This window comes from Astatotilapia calliptera, chromosome 5 (assembly GCF_964374335.1).
Source record: "Astatotilapia calliptera chromosome 5, fAstCal68.1, whole genome shotgun sequence".
In the NCBI taxonomy this organism is placed as follows: Eukaryota; Metazoa; Chordata; class Actinopteri; order Cichliformes; family Cichlidae; genus Astatotilapia; species Astatotilapia calliptera.
The window spans coordinates 14422897-14442794 of record NC_137426.1 but is presented as its reverse complement, the minus strand read 5'-3'; the positions used below and the strand labels follow the sequence as shown (position 1 = coordinate 14442794).

Sequence of the window (19898 nt, the reverse complement as noted above, 5' to 3'; positions counted from 1 at the left end):
TCAGAGCTGAAAGGCTCACAATCCAACCACTGAAGGACAGAGAGAAACACACAAAGATCAAACATACAAGAACACATACTGTGAAAATAGAGGTTTAAAATAGTATCCTCATTTGTCCCTAAAATTGAATAGGTATTGATAAAACAATATGTAAAGCAGGTATTAAATATGCACTTATTATCATCACCAAATTAAAGACTTTTGAAGAAAATAAGCCTTTTTTCAACTCATTCGATTCATTTTTATGGCTTACAACAACTATACATGCATGATACAGAGAACAAGCAATGCACCTAGAATGAACAAAGTGCATGGGCAAGAACAACAAATGTAGGAATCACATTGCTCAAAAGATTCAGAAAGAATTTTGTATTAGTTCATTAGCCAATATGATTGGACTACCTTTCTCTATAGTTAAAAATAAGATCCAAGTCTTAATACTTCCAAATGAGCAGGATTTCTAGTATTGTTTAGACTTTAACTGAGCCATATACTTTTGGGTTTTAATGCAATACTTGCTTTTCTATCAGTTTGACCTACTGACTGCCAGCAACCACTCGCCAGCTAGTTTTTAGCTGGGATAACAAAGAGATGTTTGTTTAGGTACCTTACCTGAACCCCCAACCAGGGATGCCGATGGTCATGATGACAAAGACAACCACTTGGGCAAAGAAAATGAAGAAGAAGGCAAAGAAGTTGAAGGAGCTGTCATTCCTAGAAGAGGGAACAATATAATTACTGAGCTGTCTGCACAGTAACTAACAACTCAGACAATTTTTTGTGAGTGTACTGAGCAAAAACCAAAAAGGAAAACAACTCTGAACTTCTTCACCAAGAAGGAGGTACACACCTGAAGGCTTTGTACACAGGTCGATACCAGCAGATAAAGGAGCAGGGAGTGAAAAGTACGACCCACAGGGCGGCGAGGCACAGACCAGAGCGAGCATCACTGGACGAGGTGATGCAGAACAGGGCCAGGGAAGAGGTCAGGTTGAAGAACAGCTTGCCTGTGCAGACTTGACATAGATAAACAACAAAGAGACTATGAATAAAAAGGAAAAGAACTGCAGCCTGACTTTAGGGATCAAAACCAAACAATCCTTCTCCCTTTTGACTCTGGCTGATGCAATATGATGCCATTTTTCACAGGTACTGTTGTCGTCTGCTGCCTGGTCAAGATTTCAGAGTGTGACAGGCCGTTATTAAAAAAGCTCCACACTGTTTTTAAATCTCTTGTTCTTTGCATTTTCACACAGAAACTGCATAATGTAATCTTAATAACACTTTCACAGTTTTCCAGGTGTCCTCAAAATCTGATAATTCTGCAAAAATCTAAATTATAATTATTAATGACACAAGCAGTTACAGGCTGTTTTTACTGGATACACCCTGTGACAGCTCAGTCAGCTGAATTGCATCAGCTCTTAAGAAAAGATGCAATTTGATGCCATCTGTCCATCTGTATGGACAGATGGCAGGAATATGCCAAATATGGTACTTTTGGTGCTGTCCTTTGGCATCTGATACCAGGCAGTATATCCTGCAGGTCTTAAAGCAAACAGTCCCCTCTAAAATCCCCTCTCTGAAACTTCACAAAATGCAGTTAGAAGTTCAATATTTATGCCCTCCATCATGTTTTCCAAAGCCATTCAGTGGTCCAAATTGGAATTTTTGCAAGGCCAATTCTGGCCTCCAGGCCTTATGTTTGACATCTCTGCTTTATCCATTTAAAACTGTAAAAGAACAAAACTAGAACTTGTTTCTGTTTTGTTTCCCTTCTATTTAGCAACATTTACTTTCTCTCTCACTTTCAAAATCCGTGTCAAGTGTCAGTATCAAGGAAATATTAAAGGCTCCTATTACACTTTTTTCCTGGCCTAATCTAAGAGACAAGGTGTGGAGAAATTCTACAATTTCTCTTTGAAGGACTCAAGGAGAACTTCTGCAAGCTTAACCAGCTGGATTGGTTGTTTTGCAGATGCCCCATGTCAGTGTCCCCAAGTCTTTGATCTAACAGTGAAGCGCGAGTCTTTGTACAAACATTCAAGCTCTTGTGCCAGACAGTGTAGGAGAAGTTACGCATGCACGAATCAGTTTACTGTCTCCAACTAGGAAGTCTTAAGTCTTGGAGGGGGGGGAGGGGGGGGGGGCAGTTATTCTCCCAGGCTGAAGAAGAATAAAGTCAAAAAACACTTTGGTGTCACTGGGATGTCATCAGTTCATTTCCTATTCGTTTAACAGGTGTTACAATGTATGAACACATCTGTTAGAGCCAATCTATAGAGAAATATTTTTGATACTGTTTCAGTTATTATGTTACATGTCGTGTAAGAAAACACAGCCATAAGTAAATTTAAGAATTTCAATGGATGATTATATTTCTCCCACTGAAAACCCTATGTCCAGAGGAACAAAATCAACTTTTGGGGATATTAGAACATTTCTTTGACAAAAAAAAAAAGCAATCAGTGACAAGAAGTACTCTTTCTTCTGAAGAGTAGTGTAAGCTCCAGCATTGCAATGTCCTTTTTTAAACCATGACACCAGCACAATGTCACCCCTCAGGGCGTCTTTTTTCAATGCGCAGAGGGAACTTCAGCTACTATCAGCTGCCTTAGGTGCTCCTTAGGTGCTTTTATGAAGCAGATTAGGTTAGCTGGTGTTATCGCCAGGTACTTTATATAGAGTAACCAGTTATCCACCCTTCTTCATGTCATAATGAATCCAGCATCATGCACTCTGCTCCGTTGCACATATAAGTCTGGAAATGTGTTATATCCATGTTGTTATTATCTATTTATAAACTCTGTTGAGTACACAAAGCAATGAAAAAAAACTGGAGCCCAATTCTTTGTATCTGTGCATATACTTGATCAATAAAGCTGATTCTAAAAAAAAAAAGAATGTGGCTGGCTTCTTTTACTTGTGAAGCTGTGGGTGCTCAAAAATTGCAATAATCACGTACACAGTAAGAAATAAAAAATAATGTTGGACAACGGTCTTTTAAATCTGAAGGTTTCAAATTCTCTGACTTCTACACTTAACTCCCGTTGCTCCTGCTACGAGGTTGTGTGTCACAAGCTTCCGCTCTATACTCTCCAGCCCCTGGGGTTTCTTTGCCAGCTCCTCCTGCTTCCTCATCATCTCTGCCTTAGCAGCATTCACTACAGGCTAGCACAGAGTGAATTAGGCATTAGAACTCTATGTCAAAGTTATTATGCATAATTACATATATAGGTCCCAAAGTTGCTCCAATGGTTGTGTTTAGGTATATTGCTGGTTCAAGTGAGTCATTCAGGCAGGTCTGCTTAAAATTGAGGTGGGATCCATAAAGCTGGTGGCATTAAAAAAAATCATACAAATGAAATCCTGTCCTGCTGATTATTTCTGGGATTTCTTTTTAAGCATTCAGCACCCAGATATACACAGCAGAATTTAGTGCAACACTTCCTTTTAATAGCCATGAAAACACTCCTGCTTTTCTAGATCCAGCTTCCCCTGAACGTTCAGATGGTAAGCTGATATAAACCACAGTAAAGAGGGTCTTTACTGTATAGTGTTTACCTAGGAGTTGTAGGAGCCATATTTGTGAGACTCCGTAGGCGTTGTCATGCTCTTTGGGGTCTGCACAGGTGCAGATGGAGGAATGGTGGAGGAGGCTGTAGCATGGTTAAAAAACAAAACCCGACATCATACTTCAGTCTGACAAAAAATGTGGTCACCAAAAAATTATTCCAAAGAAATTCACTTGGATTTAGTTAGTGAATGAAAGAATTATGAATTAAAGAATTAATTGTTAATTAATTAAAAGTATTAATGTATAAGAGCATACATATACAAATCATACACATTTTAAAACAACACAAAAAAGTAAAATTACACATTTATGTCCACAAGTAATATCTTACTTTTTGTGAACTGATCTTTCTAGATCTTTTCTGAGTACAAAGCTGCAGGGAACAGCATTCAGACCTCTTTATTCTTCATTCTGAAAAGCCTTTTATCCCATATCTCACACACAGCTATATCCTGTGGAGCAATAACCTTCTCTACTCATGGTGGCTTCACTCATTTGACTTTTATGCCCCACTGGGTTAAGCCATTATCATTATCATCATCCTCCCCTTACTTTCAAACTTTACTTTATTTAGAGTCAGTTAGTCAAACACTTATTTTGTTTTTAAATGTATTTATTTATTTATTTTTTGCAGCACATTATTTATTTTTTTCCTTTTATTTTAGGGAGAAAAAAGGTCAAAAGGTACCAGAACAGAACTTTGGGTGATTCATTTTAACAGACAAGACGTGTATAACTAAATAAACAAAAAAGGATGATATTAATATGATAATATAATAACTCTGGGTTTAAGTAAGGAGTAACATTTTAAAGTGATGTATTTCTAGACCCGGTTTGTAGAGTACGCTTGGGGAGTGTGATCGTGTGTACAGCGTCTCTTTATGTCTGTCTCCACGTTGGTTGAGTGTGGAGTAAGTGCATATGAGAGCATGAGGGTGGGAATGGATGTTTGTATCTGTGTGTGCCTGTATGTCTGTGTCTATATGTCAGGTTGGGTGTCAGGCGCCACCTCTCTGGGGACATCTCAGGCCCTCCAAGGTTTGGAGGCCTATCTCCCCCTACCACCACTTCCCCTGCCAGTGGCGGAATCCCTCAGACATCGGTGCGTTGGTGGTTCTTTGTGTCCGGGGATGGGCGTCCAGGTACACACCGGCTCACTCCTTGGCGGCCGCTTATCGGGGCCTGGAGCCTGGGGCTCGCTCGGGCCACTTCGGAGGTGGGGTGCCCCCGGCCTCTCGGCCTGGGGCTCGGTCACTCAGGCACGGCTGGCTGCCGGCGGAGCTCACGGGCGCGTCACTGCAACTCCCCCTGGCTTCTGCTCCGCGGCTGCTGAGTGAGCCCTCATCTGGGACTCTCCTCAGCTCTTTCTGGGACAGTGGCGCGGCTGCCCCTCTGTTGGTCTTCCTTGGTCTCTTGTGTTCTGGGGGCCTCTGGATGTCTGGAGTTTTGATCTCCTCCATACCTGCTTCATGCCCTGGAGGACGGGGCTGTGGCCCCCCCACACCCTCTAGCAGATCATTACATGAAGGAACCTTTTAAAAACAAGCGCGTCCATGCTCACAGGTGTACACACGGGTGATCACACCCACAAACTACACCCTTTTTGGCTCCTACCTCAAAGCACACTGTGTTCTGTTGATCTTATGTGCTGCACAATAATGTTTAATATTTAGTATTTACTGTCATATTCCCATATATCATTGTGATGTTGTTTATTCTATTACTCTTGTTCTCTTCTGCTTGTTTTCTTTTTTCTTTCTCAGCAGGTGATCCAGGTGATTGATATATGCATTTTTTTTTCTCTGCCCGTTCTGTTGGTTTTTGTCTTTTGCCCTTCTCCCCCGTCCCTCTTCTCAGCTGTTTCTCTTTCCCTCTTTCTTTCTCCCCTTCTTTCCCCCAGTCAAGTCTGTCCCGTATTCAGTAAGTGAAAATAAAAGAAACAATAAAAGGTGAATCAAATGGACCATTACGGCAAGGCTGGGATGGTCAATTTGGTAAAGTAAATCCGTTGGGCATATTTGTTTGCCTTTAGACAACAATTCTGATGGCAAAAGAACCAAACGGGACAGGCCAAAAAAAAAAAAAAAAAAGTGATGTATTCTCTTCATTTTGCCCATATTTCCTCAAACTTTAACCACCTGGAGTATCATGAAGAAGGCGATGTTTTACCTGTCTTCTATGCCTGGGATTTCTGGTTTAAGCCACTTCAGATCATAATTCTATAAATGCTATATTGACAGCAGTATATTTATAAACACAGTACAAGTATATAGGACAGTATGTTGGACCCCTGTAGTTCTAGGCATCCCCCCCACACACAAATCAATCAAACCATATCTGATGAAAAGAGCTTAAAATGTCTGCTGACTTTGCTTCACAATAGTTTTTAAATGGACTTCAAAAGATCCCAGCAGTGTATTCATATGTGTGGATTTGTGACATTACTGTAAGCAGGAAGTGGCCCATCTGTGTGAGAAATGTAACACCAAAGTCATGGAAGCTTATGCAAAGTTATTTACCACCATTTAACAATATAGGCTTTATTGTAATGTAATTTATTTGTAAATGTTCCATAATTAGGAATCTTATTTTGACATTTTTCAGTGTACAGTTTAAAAAAATGAATATTACTGATTTAAGTGCTACAGAATCACCAGTTTATGTCTATATTAATGTTACAATTATGCTATTATACTCTATATTATATAATTGACTCATAAATGACTTGAGTCTAATATTTTAATTGCTAGAACAACTTGGTTGCTTGGGGGTTAAAAGCCTTTTTACCTTGTGAAGGTACCACATCTTTACTGTTGCAAAAGTCCCCCACAGATTTCAATTCAGGATTCTCTGAGTGCCATGCTTCTCTATTAGAAAGGACTCTGTTCTGCATTTTAGGAAAAACGGGATTACAGAATGGTGCAATTCACAAATATACTGTAAATATTGTTGTGAGAAGGTATGCAGCTTGTGAGCTCTGCTACAAATGCTACATTTTGCTGGTTAACAAAGATCCGTTAACCAGCAGAACCAGTCCTGGTCCTTCCTCTTAAAGGAGCCCTTTCCCCCCCACAGTTACCATATGCGTGCGCATAGAGAATTATACGATCACTTGGATTCTCTCTCTAATATTCTGGGGTCCTTAGTTTACAGTATAAAATCCCTTGGGATGACTGCTGTATACAGTTAAGGTCAGAAGTACACAGTCATCATGCGCATTAATCTCATGAAATTCAAAGGCTTTTAATTTTTTTAACTGTTCTTTTTCCAGGGTGGAATGACTGTACAGCATACATATTTAATCACTCTATAAAACAAGAATTGGGTGCGCTAGTTATTTTGGATTTTCTCTTATCCATACAGGGTAAAATACACTTAAAGGTGATCCTGAAGATTCAACAGTTTCTTTTAGCTTGACAGGGCCGAGACCTATCAACTTCTCATTATTGCACACTTTCTGTAAATCTAATAAACTTCATTTCACTTCAGAAATATCACTGTGTGTGTCTCCTATATGATATATTTAACTGAAATGTTTTATTATAACAACCAACGATTTATACAGGAAAATAATGACTATTAACAAGGTTGTCTAAACTTTTGCATCCCACTGTATATATAAAAATTCCCCGCTCGCCCCTGCGGGCAGTTTATCCTTCAAGCTCGGGTCCTCTACCAGAGGCCTGGGAGCTTGAGGGTCCTGCGCAGTATCTTAGCTGTTCCGAGGACTGCGCTCTTCTGGACAGAGATCTCTGTTGTTGTTCCTGGGATCCGCTGGAACCACTCGCCTAGTTTGGGAGTCCCCGCACCTAGTGCTCAGACTACCACTGGGACCACCGTTACCTTCACCTTCCACATTTTCTCGAGCTCTTCTTTGAGCCCTTGATATTTCTCGAGCTTCTCGTGTTCTTTCTTTCAGATGTTGCTGTCACTGGGAACCACTACATCTATCACTACGTCCGTGTTCTTTTGTTTCTCTACCACCACTATGTCCAGTTGGTTATCCATCACCATTTTGTCCATCTGTATCTGGAAGTCCCACAGGACCTTAGCTTGGTCATTCTCCACCACCCTAGACGGCGTCTCCCATTTTGACCTCGGGACTTCCAGGCTGTATTCGACACAGATGTTTCTGTATACTATGCCAGCCACTTGGTTATGACGTTCCATGTATGGTTGGGTTCCATGTATCTTACTGATGTATTCGTGGATGTTTGTTGTCTCATCCTGGACCGTGGTGCTGACACTCACCAGTCCCCGGCCTCCTTCCTGCTGCTTAGCATACAACCTCAGGGTGCTGGACTTGGGGTGAAACCCTCCATGCATGGTAAGGAGCTTCCTTGTCTTGATGTCAGTGGCTTTTATCTCCTCCTTTGGCCAGCTTATTATCCCAGCAGGGTACCTGATCACGGGCAGGGCGTAGGTGTTGATAGCCTGGATCTTGTTCTTACCGTTCAGCTGACTCCTCAGGACTTGCCTGACCCTCTGCAGGTACTTGGTGGTTGCAGCTTTTCTAGTGACCTCTTCATGGATCCCATTTGCCTGTGGGATTCCCAGGTACTTGTAGCTGTCCTCTATGTCTGCAATGTTGCCTTCTGATAATTCAATCCCCTCAGTTCTGACTACTTTCCCTCTCTTTATTATCATCCAACTACATTTCTCCAGTCCGATTGGCATACTGATATCATTGTTGTATATCCTGGTGGTGTGGATCAGTGAATCATTTTCTCGTTCACTCTTGGCAGTAGGCATGAACCATGTCGGGGCCTGGTGCTGTCCAACTCTTCATACTGGTGACCCTTTCTTGGATGTCTGCCACTGTGATGGTTACTGGACCCTGTTCAGGGAGGTTGCTGTGGTCTGCCCTCAGATCCACTAGTCACTGAGCATTGCCGTTATGGGTTGCGTCCTTCTCCCATATGCTCTTCCAGTATTGTTCCATCTCCAGCCTTGGTGGTGCTGTTCCCATATTGTTCCCCTGCCACTGAGAGTACACCTTGGCTGGTTCTGTGGAGAACAGCTGCACATTTACGCCGACATCATCTTAGTGCAAAGACAAGTGGAAGCAGAAAAAAAACAACAAGCACGCATGCTACAAACTTTACCCGAGTCATTTAGACAGCCGTTAGCACAGGATTCTCCTTATGGGGACCTGATCTGTTTAATATGCTGCTGAGAATATAGCCCAGAAGAAGCGTAGAGTATAACTTTTATTTTGGAAAGAGCCATTTCTCTGTAATTTTTCCAAAGATGAGTGATTTCTCAATTTGTTGTTTCAGCAACATTAAATTAAAAAACTGTACTTTTGAGTTATTTATAATTTTAATAAATGACAAATTAAAAAGGCATGAACATTTTTTTGTATCAAAAAAATATCGAACCGAACCGTGAATTTTGTGTATCGTTATAGATGTATAGTTTAGTTGAAGATCATAATTCTATAAAAGAGTGAAGTGAAAAGTGAAACAGAAAGCATGAGGACACCAAAATGACTCTGCAGCAACTTACAAAAAGAATTGGAATTAACACTTATTCACAAGAACAATTGTGCTTTACTAAAGATAATATCTCAGAGCTCAGGATTATCTGTGTGAGCATGCTTTCTTAAATATTTGAACCAACTCAACAACCAACTGGTTGCAAACCAGAAGCCAGATGCTTAGAAAATACACAGGAAGCATGAGAAACAGGCTCTCTGGGTCTCTGTGACCTGTGTAACAAAAGCAGCAATAAAAAACTGGTTAAACCAAATAATGCTCACGTCAGTTGTATTGTGAACCAGGTTGTAAAGGTCCAGTGTGGTATCCTATGTGTCTGTTGTGTTGAGTCACTGCAGGGTCAGACAGGACAACAGACAGGACAAAGACAGAGTTATTCAGCATCCTTATTTATCAGTGGGCAAACACTGAGGAGGATCTGGCAGGCCCTAAAATAACTCACATGAGCAACAACACACCATCCATTACCCTGACGTTAGCTTCATGTCCAACATCTCTCACCTGAAAAGGGTAAAACTGAGAACTATAAATAAAAAATGTAAAAGCACAGTGGCTCTTAGAAAGGGAAACATGAAGAAAGTAGCTCTAAATTTAAGAATAAAATATTAGAAGATAAACATCTGGGAGGAAAATGATAAGGCAAGTAAACTTGTTATCAAGTAAATTTAAAATAATTTAACAAACTATAAAGATACGAACAGGGGAAATAAGACAACAATAGAGAAAAGTTGAGAAAAATATAATTCAGTGAGTAAACGAAAGCTTAAATAAAATAATTACTGTTTAGAGTGTAATGTTAACAACAACAACAACAACAACAACAACATAATTAGAAAGTTGTAATAAATGTCATTAAGCGTAACAGGAAAGTAAGAGGAAGGAAGGCAAAAGTGATTACACTTGAGACCTTTTAAGGAAAATGAAAAGTTTAAATTGAAAGAAAAAAAACTGGCTGTGAAAAGAAATAACAGAAGTAAAAGCTGCAGAATACATGGCTGGCCATCCTGCAGCTGCGAATCACTACAGTTGCCTAAGAAAAAAAAGCATTGTCAGATCTCATGAGAAAGAATTAATAAAGGGATCTTTGGTATCTGGAACACTTTCTTTGGTGCTGGTCAGAAGGTGTGTAATCTTTTAGCTTGTCTTGATGTCAGTGGCTTCTAAGAAATAACATTTTGAAGAGTTTTAGAGGAGCTTGGCATAGGGTTAGGTCTTAACCCTTCAAACCCCAGGGTGTCAGGCTTGAAGCAGGAGTGTTTGTAAGTTTATAACACTCCCACAACATTAGAGGGACTTTGGCCACCTAATAGGTCATCCCAAATGAAAATTGTGAACAAACCCCAAATTAGAAAATGGGGCATAGACGGTCTTTCCTCTGTGTGGCAGGGTCCAGTTGTCTGTGGATTGACGCATTCAAATTGCCCAAAATGCATACTCTAGCAGGAACTGCTGGACTAAATGACTAACTCTATTCTAGTTATAGTGTGCAGAAGTAGAGTTTGAAGCACTGAGGAGGGGCATGCAGTCTGACTGGGCACTTGGCAATCAAGAGTTGGGTATGGGGCAAACTGAGAATTCTGTTGTTCCTTATTCTACTTGTTTTCCAATTTTGTTGTTGTCATTCAAAGTCTGTTGTTTTCTTTCAACTTCCGTTGTCTTTCATTCAAAGTCTGTTGTTTTCATTCTAATTCAATTTCATTCAAAGTCTGCTGTTTTCATTCAAAGTCTGTTGTTTTCATTCAAAGTCTGTTGTTTTCATTCTAATTCAATTTCATTCAAAGTCTGCTGTTTTCATTCAAAGTCTGTTGTTTTCATTCAAAGTCTGCTGTTTTCATTCAAAGTCTGCTGTTTTCATTCTAATTCAATTTCATTCAAAGTCTGCTGTTTTCATTCAAAGTCTGCTGTTTTCATTCAAAGTCTGTTGTTTTCATTCTAATTCTGTTCTTCTCATACTAATTCTGTTGTTCCTTATTCTACTTCTGTTGTTTTCTTCCTAATTTTGTTTTCATTCAAATTCTGCTTTTTTTTTTTCTTCAAATTCCGTTGTTTTCATTCAAATTCTACCCGCCTACTACGCTTGCAAAGGTAAAATGATTGGCTAGAATTCAAAGTTTATTACATCTCAGGGAAAAAAGCACCGAAAGAAAGCACCGAAATGTGCGCTGCTTTTCGGTCTGGTTACTACCACATATCATACCGGTACCCATCCCTACTGAGGAGTGACAAAATTTTCTCATGATAGTCTTTCTGGTTTAGCAATACTGTGTACCTGCCCTTGTCTGCTGGAAGGATGATAATGTTATTGTCTCCTCTCCTCCATGCTGATGTTGGATGCTGGGGGCTTCGCATTGCTGAGACAGGCTGAAACCTTCGTCCGTAGTTTCTCTGCTTCCACGTCTGCAATATTGTTGTTTCGAATTGCTGTTTCTGTGGCTGTGATCAGCTCCAGCAGGATATGTCTCGGCATCACAGCAAAATTCAACCCTTTAGCAAGGATGTTTTTCTCTGCTTGGGTGAGCTGTCTGTCAGACAAATTCTTCACCCACTTGTCCACATTGTCGGTGTGGCATCCTCTCTCCATGGCCACTGATGACATTCTCCCTATTTTGCTTGCTGGTTTCCGACGAAGTCAAACTTCCTTTGTTACCTGGTCTTAGACTTCTCATGCTGTGCTAGATGAGCCTTCTCAAGGAATTCAAACACCTTTTTAAGAGTATTGTCATCTAGAAGCATTGTAAGTCTCTGTCGGATCTGCTCCTTTCGCCATCTTACAATGCTGTGATTGCAGCCAGTCCCCAACTCTCTGTAAATGGTACTCATGGCCATTGATCAGTAGTCTTTGATCAATGAGCTTTGATCAGTGGTTGTTGATCAATGGTCATGAGACTTTGCATATTAATAATCAAGGAACTGACCTCCCAGCCCATTGTTCCTTCAGTGGTGCTAGTTTCAGTCATTATGCAAATGTACTGTTTATAAGATTGGGGAAACCTGCAGTCAGCTGAGACTGAAGAAGTCACTTGGATGAGTGACAAAACATTTCTCCCACTGAAAACACCAGATGAACAGAATCAAACTTTACTTACCTGGTTGATTGAGCATGCATCAACACATCATTATCCAGCATTTTGCGCATAAATTGTTATTATTAGTTGTCACATCCTGTTTTTGAGAGTTAAAATACATAACATTCATATAAGAAATAAACTGTGTAAACTTGTGTAAACTGTATGTGGTGTTAAATAGGCCTATACTACTGTACTTTAATGTCACTCACAAGGGTGGTACTTCAAGAGCCATATATTTTATTTTATGAGGTGGTACTCATTGTGAAAAGTTTTAGAACCACTGGTCAAAAGAATTACAAGTATATAGTTTCCCTCTGTGTATGTGTGTGTTTGTGTATCAGAAAATAACCTACCAAAAAGCTGTGGTCAACACAAATGGTCATCCTGACACACGCACAGGCATCTTCACCTGCAGAGTACAGGGTACCGATTACTTCGACTTCCACACTGTGGAAACACGCTGAGGAACACAAGACAAAAATATGAGGCAGGGAACTGACTATGGTAAGCAGACAATCTGGCGAAGGTTCAATGTGAGCACTGGTCATAAATACTGCTGAAGTAATTGCCAACAGGTGAGGAGCGAGGAGGGCTCCACCCAGGGGAGGAGAGCCAATGCTGTGGAAAATTACTCAGACTCACCCAGATCATGACAAGAACATTGTGGAGGGCTGCACCAATAAGCCTATAGGACACAGGAGTCGATCTCCAGGCCTCGAGGGCCGGAGTCCTGCAGGTTTTAGATGTGTCCTTGATCCAACACAGCTGATTCAAATGGCTAAATGACCTCCTCAGCATGTCTTGAATTTCTCCAGAAGCCTGGTAATGAACTAATCATTTGATTCAGGTGTGTTGACCCAGGGTGAGATCTAAACCCTGCAGGACACGGCCCTCGAGGCCTGGAGTGCGACACCCCTGCTATAGGAGATCAAATTAATAAACTGAATGTTACAGCCCTAGCAGGGCCTCCTGAAACTGTCCTTGTGTGGGTGTGGTGTTCTTTCTCCTCCTCTCTTGCACCACCCCTCTGTCTCTCTCTCACTCTTCTCTCTTCCCGGGACACAGCTGCTTTTTATTAGCCTTGTTTACCAAGGACCCAGTCAGCAATCACCTCTCCGAGGCTATATAAGCTGGGGATGACCTGATAGGGAGGTGGTTTTTATTTTTAATACCCCTCTGGTGCTACATGTTTTTTTTACTAGGTTTTAGAAAGGCTCCTTTGAGTAGTAAGTAGATGGGCTTGTGGTCCCTGGAAGTGTTTCCCCATGGTGAGGAGTTAAGTAAGAAGTGTGGGAAGTGCCTCCCTTATTTGTTTGGTAGTTTTTCCTTTTGCTGTTGCAACTGCTTCCTTTGTTTCATTGGCATTATTGGTAAAACGGTGTTGCCGGCTCTTTAAGTTAAGGTTATTTGTAATAAAACTACATTGTTCGTAATAAAACTATATTTTTATAGAACACCTCTGTCTGTTTTTCTTTTCATTCCATTCCCGGACCCATTTGTTACTGGTCCCCACACTCACACCCGTAGACCACTTTGTGGAGATGTAACACTGAAATAGAAATCACAACACTGCTGAATTAAAGACTAAACTTTTAACATAACTGGCTTGTTTTTACATATCATACATGTTCTGAAAAATAGCTCAATATAACCAAGTCAGCTTGAAAAACTAGCATGGGTTGGCTTAAATACACTTATTTAAATAGAGTAAGTGCATTGTTTCCTGCTTGTCTGGTGCCATTTCATAAAATGACCACATGGGGAGGCTGTAGACTTTTTCATTTTCATTTAAAGCCTTGGTTGTCACTGAGATTTTATTACAGTCAACAGACACTTAAATAGGTACATCTTACTGATACTTTGTTTTGTCCATATTAACGTGACAGCATCATGCAAATTGCTCTCGATTCTCCTTTGACATCTGACGTCAACAAGGCAGTTTTACTCCTGCTCACTGAACATTTTCTCTTTTTTTGGACCATTCTCTGTAAATATCAGGAATGTTTGTGTGGGAAACTCCCAGCATATATGCAGTTTCTGACATCAGCCTGCCTTAAATCACATTCCCCCCCCCCCCCCCCCCCCCCCCCCTATTCTTATGCTTGACTAGAACTTCAGAAGGTGGGCTTGACCTGTGTCAACATGATAAAACGCTTACGTGCATTGACTTGCTGTCATGCTGTTATGTGATTGGCTGAGAAATGGAAAAATGGTAAATGGCCTGTATTTGTATAGCGCTTTACTAGTCCCGATTATATAGAAAAAAAAGTACATAGAAAAATATATAGAAAAGGGAGTTTACATATATGGTGTTTGATTTGCACTTTTTGAATGTTATACAATTAGTTATACAATCGAGGTGTGTGTGTGGAAAAAAGTTTTTTCAAAATGCTTAATAATAAACATTAAAAGTGTCTCTGATGTTTTCTGTGGTTATTTTTGCACCACACATCTGGGTTTTTTTAAATACTTTTTTTATAGATCCAATCAGCGTTTATCTTGTTTGGGAATTTTTGTGTTTTGTTCTTCATATTTTCCTTCTTTACTCAGTTACTTTTTAAACATTTTCATTTTTCCTTTCAAAATATAAGAAATACTTTAAACAAATACTGAAGACTAATGACTTCCTTTCATTTGCATATTTGAGCACATTTTCAATTCAATTCATTTTTGTTTATAAAGCGCCAAATCACAACATCAGTTGCCTCAAGGCGCTTTATATTGTAAGGTAGATGCTACAATAATACATACAGAGAAAACCCAACAGTCATATGACCCCCTATGAGCAAGCACTTTGGCGACATAGGAAAGGAAAAACTCCCTTTTAACAGGAAGAAACCTCCGGCAGAACCAGGCTCAGGGAGGGGCGGGGCCATCTGCTGCGAGCGGTTGGGGTTAGAGAAGGAAGACAGGATTGAAGACATGCTGTGGAAGAGAGACAGAGATTAATAACAAGTACATTTGAATGCAGAGAGGTCTATTAACACATAGTGAGTGAGACAGGTGACTGAAAAGCAAAAACAGTGCATCCTGTGCAGCCTATGGCTATTGCAGCATAACTAAGGGAGGATTCAAAGCCACCTGGTCCAGCCCTAACTACATACTTTTAAAGCCTAATCTTACAAGGTCATTAAGATAAGATCGGGCCTGATTATTTAAGACCTTCTATGTGAGGAGCAGGATTTTGAATTCTATCTATCTATCTATCTATCTATCTATCTATCTATCTATCTATCTATCTATCTATCTATCTATCTATCTATCTATCTATCTATCTATCTATCTATCTATCTATCTATCTATCTATCTATCTATCTATCTATCTATCTATCTATCTACCTTTGAAACTGTGATCAATAAACCACATATCATGAACCATATTTTCTTGTTTTTTAGCATCAGGTGTAACAGATTGTCTTTAAGTTTATAATGACACAGTTTATATTTAACTGAAACAGACTTGTACATCTCACAGTGCAGACAAGTCAAAAAGATCTTTGTGATGCTGAACTGAAACTATAACCTTTATTTAATCACTGTTCTTGTCGGATCATGAGTTTTACTTCCTTCCTTATTTTGCACAGTGTGTGTGTGTGTGTGTGTGTGTGTGTGTGTGTGTGTGTGTGTGTGTGTGTGTGTGTATGCATGTCAGAAAGTGTCAGGATGAACCACTGACTCATTTTTTCAGTTTAATAAGAAGTCTGTTCACCAACAGAAGGAAATCCCGTCCTTCCATTGAAGATCCAACAATCAGAAAACCCGACAGGTGAGTAAAATAACACATCAACACACAGAAAACATGGAATATTGTTAAATATTTGTTTGTCAACAGCAGGGCAGTGTATATAATAGAAATGTTAAATAACTTAAAGATAAAGTTCACAGTGTGATCATCTCTGGACAAACTTTCAAGTCCTTGAGATTGTTAATCAAAGATAAATTAGCTACAATTAATGTGAACAAGAACAAAATCAATTTAAGCTGTTTGTAAACCAGCTTTCCCTTAAACTAAAAGCTTACATCAGCCACTAATTTTGTTATTTCTAGTAAATTAAATGTACCGAAGGATTATGAACAGTTATTATTATTAACGGTTTAGTCTTAAACAATACAACAATGTGATGTGTCATTTTATCCTCTATTCTATTCTAGTTTATTGAATTGTTTCAATTGAAATTTATGAATATATGCTTGGAAATAGCTGTTGTATAAAGTTTCTACAGGATTTGCAGAAATAAAAGTGAACATTTCTAATCTGAGTCCAAAACATAAAGTGTCTTGAGGAAGCAGAATAAATGTAGAAAAAGACAGAATGTTTATGTCTTTACTTTCTTTCTTACATAGTTTCTTATTTGTAACTCTTGACTTTGACCAGATTCATCTTTGCAATCAAATGTTAAATCCAGTGTTTTGGACCATGGGTGGTAATTATGGGCTAGCGGTCTTGGTGGGCGTGGCCATACTTCTGGAGGCTGTCCAATGTCAAGTGAGCTGCAAAGGAGCTGATGGTGAGCGAGGAGTGAACGGCGCTCCGGGCAGAAATGGGTTGCTTGGAATGAAGGGAGAGAAAGGAGAGCCAGGTAACACCCTGCTAAATGCACAAACATTAACCTGCTTACCGCACTTGGTTTATGTACTTATTTTATCTTAACTGTCAATACAGAAGTTGAAAAAAATAAACAACATAAGTTGAATAAAAACAACAGAATTAGAATTATAACAATCATTTATCTGCATTATTATGTTATTCTTTTAGAACACATTCTACTTTATCGTTCTTTCTCTCACTGTTAGTCCTCCGCTTCTTTTCAGCTCACCTCAGTGCAAATCTTCACATGTTTCAGTTTCTGTCACTTTTGCAGCTCTTCCTTTACTTTATTGTCTCTCTACTGTTGTGTTTTTATTCAACATCGTTCTGTTTTGTGTGCTTTTGCAGAGTTTTTCTATTTACTGGTGTGCTTTGAAATTTTAGTTTACAGTTTGATGCTCCGTGTGTTACAGAACCACTACACTAAAGAGTCAGACGTGCTCCACTGATAATGAGTGACATTGTTACTCTGTAATTGCTGGATGTATAAATAAGAAACAAAGTCTTCACAGGTGCTTTTGTCACCCCTCAACTGGTATAAAACTCAAAGACTGATGTGGAATAATTCATTTTCTATTTGTAGCTGTGATGATTCAAGGTCCAGTGGATACAGCCAGCCTACTGAGGCAGAAAGGAGAGTCGGGAAATCGGGGCACGCAAGGACCCCAGGGCCCAAAAGGTTTCCGCGGAGATTTGGGGAAAGAGGGTGAGGATGGCCCCCCAGGTCCTCCTGGCCCAGACGGCAGGTTGTCCCAAGGTAACGAAGAGATCATTTCTGACCTCGCCATATGCTAACATACAGAGCATATCTTTTAAAACACAGCAAACATAATGCTGAACTCATATTGAGTACACAATAAGTTACACAATGGATAATAAAGCAGGGCAACGTGGAAATGAGAGTTTTTTTTCTTTACTGGTACGTTTAAGCTAGCATATGTAGTCAAACAGTTATCCAGCATCTTGTGCATAATTTGTGACATTCACATGTTACTCATAAGCACACATAGTGTAACATCAGAATATCGAGTGACCACCAGCATTGAGTGTCCAGTCTCATAACATAGCCATGAGTTCTACCTTATAAATTACACATTAAACGCATCATTCATACTTGTGTGTATGTGTGTGTGTGTGTTCTCTTAGCAAGACACACCTCTCAGCAGGAGTCCCGTTCGGCCTTCTCAGTGATCAGAACCGACAGAAATTATCCTGCCTTCAACCAGGTTCAGTCTGATGCCCATCACACCTTTCACTCCCTCAGATGTTTCATTTCTCATATTCTTAGTCTTAATATCTGGACATGAGTCCCTCTTAATGTCACACACACGAGTTTGTCACCTCCCTTCAGCAATATTTACCCATGCAGATATTTTCAGTTTTATCAAGTCACAGTTTGTGTGGACACAGAGTCCTGACACAAAATACTCTTTTAAGAACAAGGTCCAAATGTGACGATTACATTTTTTTCGTTTGAAGCCAAACAACTGCCACTTTTTGACCTCAATCTCAAAATTTTGACTTTGAAATCAAATAATCAATATTTTTTTCTTTTTTTAATGCGGCCCTAATACTGCTTCATAAACAACAGCCTCTCGTTTTTCTCTTACAGTTTTTAGTTACAAGGTTATTGTTTTCCTCTTTGTGTGTGTGTTTGTGTATCAGAAAATAACCTACCAAAAAGTTGTGGTCAACACAAATGGTGAGCTTGACACACGCACAGGTGTCTTCACCTGCAGAGTACAGGGTACCTATTACTTCAACTTCCACTCTGTGGCCAAGGTAACTTGCTCCTGTCTGTTCCACTGTAAAATAAATCATACATATTGTGCACATTAGTGTGGCTTATGCTATCATCTTGACAGGCACATTGTGTGTTAAATGCAGTGAAAGCTTTATAAGCTTATCCATATTTCTTCCCAACATTTGTGTGTTGTGTGTTTTTAGGTCAGCATGTGCCTGCAAATAGTCTATGATGGACCAAGAAGAACCCTGGGATTCTGTGATAATAACAGGTCAAACAGGCAATCTGAGCAGGTTGGTTTCAGGTCCAGTGAGAAACATGGAGGGAAAACATTTGATCAAACAACCACACAAATATCTGTTTGTCTAAAAGAAATCCTCCTCTAATAATATCCCTGTATATTGCCTTGGGTTATTCTTTACACTAACTGCAGCATTTTGTCACGAAGCCTCGACTTGATCGGCTGTGTTGCCTTTCAGGTGCTGTCAGGTGGTGTGGTTTTACAGCTCGCAGTTGGACAGAAGGTCTGGCTTGAGTCCTTTAGGGAAAACCAGGGACCTACTGATACCAGGGAGAACCAGGAAAAAAAGATCATCTTCAACGGCTTCCTGCTCTTCCCAAGTCCAGCATAGAGTTCAGCTGTACGCTCAGAAATTTAACTTCACAATGGAGTCTGTGCTCAAACACCAGACTGCATCACTTTGTCAGTTTAATATCTAAAAATCTCATATTTCAGTTGTTGTTTTAAAAGCAGCATCACAGCATTAACATGCATTATCATCTAAAGAACACAATTTCATGTGAACATGTAAGCAGGTAATTTTGTATCTACTCATGTCAGACTCATGTAAATTTTGATTATTAGCACTGACTAAATAAAATTGAAGGCTATTATTCACTGTGATTGTGTCTGCTGATATTAAATCAATGAGAAATGTACTTTCATACAATTTGATAAATTAAATTGTATTCATCTTTAGCATCCAGTAAAGTAAAAATGCAGAAGATATAAAACCTCCTCAGGATCAAGGCTAGAGAGCCCCAAAAAAACCTATTTCAAATGGGAGGGGTCGCCACAGCGTGTTTGAGATACAAACCTCCCAGTGATTTGTATCTCCTCCTGATACTGAACCAGAGAGCTTTCACATGCTAGGTTAACTACTAAACAATGTACATCATGCAATGCAACAGACAAGGCTAGAGTTAAAGATTGATGCTTTTAAAGGTTTTTGTTTTTTTTCCAAATACATGCTCTTTGGATTCCAGTACTCACAGATATAGATTGTAATATATCAGTCAGCACCAAGCCCATTATTTCTCACTGAAGAAGATGTCGTCTGCAGGTCATCTCAAGAACATTCAGGAATAGTTTCAAAAATCCACTGCTGTAAAACAGTTGTAGTTTTAGATAACAGTGTTTTAT

At 39.7% G+C, this 19898-nt stretch overlaps 1 protein-coding gene and 1 long non-coding RNA gene across 3 annotated transcripts; one reads left to right on the top strand and one right to left on the bottom strand.

Moving 5' to 3' along the window:
- Window positions 1–612: 612 nt before the first annotated feature.
- Window positions 613–13158, bottom strand: LOC113021862 (uncharacterized). The gene is made up of 3 exons (XR_013908998.1): window positions 12497–13158; window positions 851–1016; window positions 613–714 (listed from the first exon to the last, which is right to left on the bottom strand). It is a non-coding gene; the product is annotated as an uncharacterized LOC113021862 (long non-coding RNA).
- A 2617-nt stretch (window positions 13159–15775) lies between these two features.
- LOC113022202 (complement C1q subcomponent subunit C-like) lies at window positions 15776–19379 on the top strand. Of its 2 annotated transcripts, none has more exons than XM_026167351.2 (7): window positions 15776–15909; window positions 16519–16723; window positions 17315–17488; window positions 17878–17957; window positions 18397–18513; window positions 18679–18768; window positions 18955–19379. In XM_026167351.2, the coding sequence occupies exons 2-7, from the start codon at window positions 16537–16539 to the stop codon at window positions 19105–19107; spliced, it is 801 nt and encodes a 266-aa protein (XP_026023136.2). In that variant the 5' UTR covers window positions 15776–15909; window positions 16519–16536; the 3' UTR covers window positions 19108–19379. The 2 variants fall into 2 exon arrangements, with proteins under 2 accessions (XP_026023136.2, XP_080157334.1); XM_080301208.1 differs by having other exon boundaries at window positions 15790–15909; window positions 16550–16723.
- The last annotated feature ends 519 nt before the right edge of the window (window positions 19380–19898 follow it).